The 3,083-nt window shown below is 36.1% G+C and overlaps 1 protein-coding gene across 1 annotated transcript; it reads left to right on the top strand.

Moving 5' to 3' along the window:
• Nucleotides 1–831, top strand: LOC138859764 (U-scoloptoxin(01)-Cw1a-like). Its single transcript, XM_070115835.1, has 2 exons — nucleotides 1–35; nucleotides 366–831. Exon 2 carries the CDS (start codon nucleotides 371–373, stop codon nucleotides 743–745), a length of 375 nt encoding a protein of 124 aa, XP_069971936.1. The 5' UTR covers nucleotides 1–35; nucleotides 366–370; the 3' UTR covers nucleotides 746–831.
• Nucleotides 832–3,083: the final 2,252 nt, after the last annotated feature.

Raw genomic sequence — 3,083 nt, forward strand, 5'->3', positions numbered from 1 at the left:
TCACTCTCTCGCCAGACGCCGCCAGTGTACAGCCAGTAAGTGTGGGGAACAAGGTCATTGTCGCCTCGGCGCAGGAGACAGGGTCAGAGCACCAGGCGAGGTGGGCGGAGTTTTAGAAGATACAAGTTTATGTTGCGTTTAGTCCTACATCAATATAGATACACACGCTTATGTATATATATACATACAGTAATATATATAGATGCATATATATATGTCTGTGTGTATCCTTATAACGGTGTCTGTGTATATATATAACGGTGTGTGAGTGTATGTTTGTATATAACGGTGTGTGTGAAATATAAATAAATGATCGCGCTTCAGTGATATTTCTCCATTCTAATATTTGCTTTCCGTCTCCTCAGTCAGCATGAAGGTCCTCGCAGCTCTCCTGGCTCTGTGTGGCGTGGCCGCCGCCAACTCCGCCTTCCGCTTCTCCGACGGCTACCTCGACGTCCTCGGCGCAGAGCCCGTTCAGGCCTTCGACTGTGCCGGTCGAAGCTACGGCTATTACGCCGACGTCAGCAGCGACTGCCGAGTGTTCCACGTGTGCCTGCCCGTGGCTGACGACCTGGGCGACGTGCTCGAGACCGCCCACTTCTCCTTCTTCTGCGGCAACCAGACCGTGTTCAGCCAGGAGTCCCTCACCTGCGCCCACCCCGAGGAGGCCTTCCCCTGCGACCAGGCCGAGACCCTCTTCGACTCCGTCAACGCTCTCTTCGGCGTCATTCCCGAAGAGAAATAGCAAGGAAAAGGAGACACGATTTATAATAAAAGAAATTATGTGACGATCAAACGCACCAAAAAATACAAATCCTATAGACCTCGAAATGCCTTATTTACATACCAAACTAGAAGCCCTCAGAGAGCGCATACCTCCGCCAAGGCAATAAGGCCACATATAATAAAATAATTACATTTGAAGAATTATATCAGCGTCACCTTCTCAAGTACACAGGTGACGTCCGCAAACATGACCTCCCTGGCGGAAGCAAGGCAGTGAGGGCAATGATGCAATCGCTCAAAAACTCTTTATCTGGATCGCGATCCGGATCACCACCAAGATTTGATGGAACGCAATGTGGAAAGGTATGAATGAGAACGAATATCTTCACAATACAAGAGATGTATTTAACCGGTTTCTGTATTTCTGACGAAGATGTAATCGAAACCGGTTAAATACATCTCTTGTATTGTGAAGATATTCGTTCTCATTCATACCTCTCCACATTTGTCAACATGAATACGGTTCATGGAACGCAAGTTAGACTAAGGCACACCTGGCATAAACTCTTGAGTTATCCTGCTAACAAACGAACAGATAATATCCGGATCGCCAACAAAATTCAATGGCACATAATTTAGGCTAAGAAACACCTTGGAAATTTCAGAAAAGAAAAATATAAAATTTGAGTTATCCTGCTAACCAACGAACAAACAAACAAACACGACCGGAGACATAACCTCCCTTTCGGAGGCAATGATAAACGGCTCAGTCACGAGGCGAAAAAAAAGTCCGGCGAAAGTTCATATCGAGTTCCATCCATCTTTTTACTTATCAATCTCATTCGCTTTTATCGATACGTATATCTGTAAAATAAATTTATACTTTACATATATTCATTCACACGCTCATACAGAAGCACTCAATCACACAGAAACACAGGCACACACACATATGAATATATATGTATACATATGCATAATATTGTGTTTATACACACATATATGTCTCTCTACATATAGATAATATATAATCAATTTTGCAAATATATATATATATATATATATATATATATATATATATATATATATATATATATATATATGTATGTATATATGTATATATACATATATATATATATATATACATACACATATATATGCACATATATGTATATAAATATACATATATATACATATATATGCATATATATATACATGCACACACACATATATTTATGTGTTTGTGTCCGTGTGTGCGTGTGTGTGTGTAGGTGTGTTTGTCTGCGTGCATTCATATACATATAAATAAATGTACATACATATATACACACACATGCCATATATGAATACATATGTATACATATGCATATATATGCATATACAACATATACATATGCATTTATATATATATATATATATATATATATATATATATATATATATATATATATATTCACACATATATATGCTTACATTTATGTGTGCATATATACATGCATATGCGTGTATATATATACATAAATGTGTATATGTGTATATATACATATGTATACCTAACCATTCGTATATATTTGTAGAAATATACACATATATATACATATTTACATACATGCATATATATATATATATATATATATATATATATATATATATATATACATATATATATATATATATATATATATATATATATATATATATATATATATATATGCATGTATGCACACACACACACACACGTGTATGTTTGTGGACTTGTCTTTTTAAGGGTGGCTCGGGATACTTCTATGAATATTATAAAAATGAAACTTAACATTTCTTAATATTTTCTTATCTAGCAAATCATAACAAAACATCTTCAGTGGACACGAGGAATGAGATAAAATGAAGAGAGTAAAAGATGTAAGAGAGAAGAGAGTAAGAAGAAATACGTGATGACTTTACTGAAGATCAATGAAACAGATTTAACTCAAACTAGACACAATTCACTCTAGAAATATAATCTGAATAAAATGAAAACAGGAAAATCGTTACAATGGATTGTTATTAGATATATACGTACATACATACATATATGCATATATATATATATATATATATATATATATATATATATATACATATATATATATATATATATATATATATATATGTATATATATATATTACACAACTGTGTGTGTGTGTGTGTACACACATCCGTACATGGAAACACACACACAGACTCACATTCGCTTCTCTGACGGAGAGGATCTCTCCAGGAGCCACACCTTAACAGCAGAGCCACTCCTCACAGACGTCCCAGAAGACCCGCCACCCGCTATAGGCGCCAGGGATTCTTCTCTCAATGCCACATC

The sequence above is a fragment of the Penaeus vannamei genome, chromosome 38, assembly GCF_042767895.1.
Source record: "Penaeus vannamei isolate JL-2024 chromosome 38, ASM4276789v1, whole genome shotgun sequence".
NCBI classification, from domain to species: Eukaryota; Metazoa; Arthropoda; class Malacostraca; order Decapoda; family Penaeidae; genus Penaeus; species Penaeus vannamei.